General features: G+C 51.2%; 1 protein-coding gene across 1 annotated transcript in view; it reads right to left on the reverse strand.

Moving 5' to 3' along the window:
- Positions 1-1,011: 1,011 nt before the first annotated feature.
- B4GALNT2 (beta-1,4-N-acetyl-galactosaminyltransferase 2 (SID blood group)) overlaps positions 1,012-1,999 on the reverse strand; it is a 30,997-nt gene continuing 30,009 nt past the window's right edge. Inside the window, 1 exon segment of the mRNA XM_007472337.1 lies at positions 1,012-1,217. Within this exon segment, the coding sequence (XP_007472399.1) occupies positions 1,012-1,217 (206 nt within the window).

Raw genomic sequence — 1,999 nt, forward strand, 5'->3', positions numbered from 1 at the left:
TGCCTGCGTCCCATCCGTGTGCCGGGCTCCAGGTGAGCTGACTCCCTCCTCGCCTGCCTGGTCCGCCTCTCATCATCTGATCCGATTCCACTAGTGGACTGAACTGAACCAGGCTTCCACTTTCTCCAGGCAAGGACTCTGGGTTATTCACATTATTTGAGTCCACAAGTTAGGACCAAAAAAAATTGTGGATGGCAGTGATGCTGGAGATGATCTGTGATACAATTTCCACCAAATAACCCTCAAGGACCCAGCAGCCATCTTTTTGATTGAGGATACCAACCCATCATATACTCTTTCGTGTGAGATGAAATGAGATAATGTGAGATACTATATGTACAAATGTTTCATAAATGGTAAGACATCATACAAACAATAATGAATACAGTCTCCATTGCCCTGATCAGTGATTGGTCCATTTCTAATAACCCTCAGCTTTTGATTGATATTTCCAGTACCTGAGCCAGATCCCTGGCTGTATCTGAGACATGCTAAATTGAAGTTAAGCCAATTTCTTTAGAGCAGGACTTCTCAGAACCTTGAATATACTAATATGAATTGCGACTGTCCAAGAGGGAGATAGAGCGTGCAGTATTTTTCAAAATTATTTGACCACCAAAACATTTTTCACAAAGTTTTATTAATATCTCACAGACACATTTTCAGAGATCCTAAACTACCCTCGGCCGTCTTCAGTAGGAAAGAGTAGAAACCAAAAGGCAGAGACAGTGCAACACTGGGAGAATCTCCTGACTCCCAAGATAACCAAGAGAGCCTGCCTCATCATGATGACTCCACTCTGTAGATGACATGGGTCTTGAGTGATCTCAAGGCCCTGGAATTTAGTGGCTTGGCCACTGCACTTACACTGTTTATCATGGCACCTCAGCAGACCCATCTGCCCTGTCCGTCTTATCTGGAGTTCAAATTTTGATAGCCCATCCACCAGTTCCTCTGTTTTAGATACCTGCAACCAGTCAGCACAGCGCTTTTCCGGTGCCCGGACAACCTTTACGTGGCACATTGGAGATGGTTCTTGAAGTAATGGAGAGCCAGCTTGAACTGGATCTGAGCTCTGGTGTTGGTACGGTATACGCTGTAGCCCTTCTCCAGGGCTGCCAGCTCTGGGTCCGCCACTGGAGAACGGGGCTGGTGACCTACGATCACATTTGAGCAGGACCCCACAAGCAGGCTTCCGAGCCCATCAATAAAGAACTCTGCCAAGAGAGGGAAAGTGCGAGAAGGAAATGTGAGCTTCCGCCAGAGACCCAGGGCCATACTGCAGGTCTCGGAGAAGAGTCAGGGGGAGGGGACCGAGTTTATACCCCTGGGGAGCTTCCACCCCTGTGAAGCCACCTGCCCAGGCTACTCAGCTGGAAGGACAGACAGTGATATGGGTAGAGAGACACAGATTGGCTTCCAACTGGACGGAACTGTGGACTCCAGGACTGAGGGGAATGAGAGGGGAAGGTCACCAGCTGCAGTTTCATAGGAGAGGATGTCTGGAATAGCAGCAGCAGCAGCCAGGTGGGGAAAGAGGGAGGGGCCAGAGCTGTAGGCAAAGGAAGGGGAAGGGCGTCTGGCGAAGCAGAACAGCCTGGGGGAGACAAGAAGGCAGAGAGGGGGGAGGGAGGCAAGAGAGACCGCGAGGGGCTTCCCTGGTGGTCCAGTGGCTAAGACTCTGAGTTCCCAATGCAGGGGGCCTGGGTTCGATCCCTGGCCAGGGAACTAGATCCCGCATGCCGCAACTAAGAGTTCGCATGCCGCAACTAAAGACTCTGCACATGGCAATGAAGATCCAGTGTGCTGCAACGAAGACCCAGTGCAGCCAAATAAATGAATAAATATTCTAAAAAAAGAGAGAGAGAGGGGCTTCCCTGGTGGCGCAGTGGTTGGGAGTCTGCCTGCCAATGCAGGGGACGTGGGTGACCCGGTCCGGGAAGATCCCACATGCCGCAGAGCGGCTGGGCCCGTGAGCCATGGCCGCTGCGCCTGCGCG

Source organism: Lipotes vexillifer, unplaced genomic scaffold (assembly GCF_000442215.2).
Source record: "Lipotes vexillifer unplaced genomic scaffold, Lipotes_vexillifer_v1.1 scaffold591, whole genome shotgun sequence".
NCBI lineage: Eukaryota > Metazoa > Chordata > Mammalia > Artiodactyla > Lipotidae > Lipotes > Lipotes vexillifer.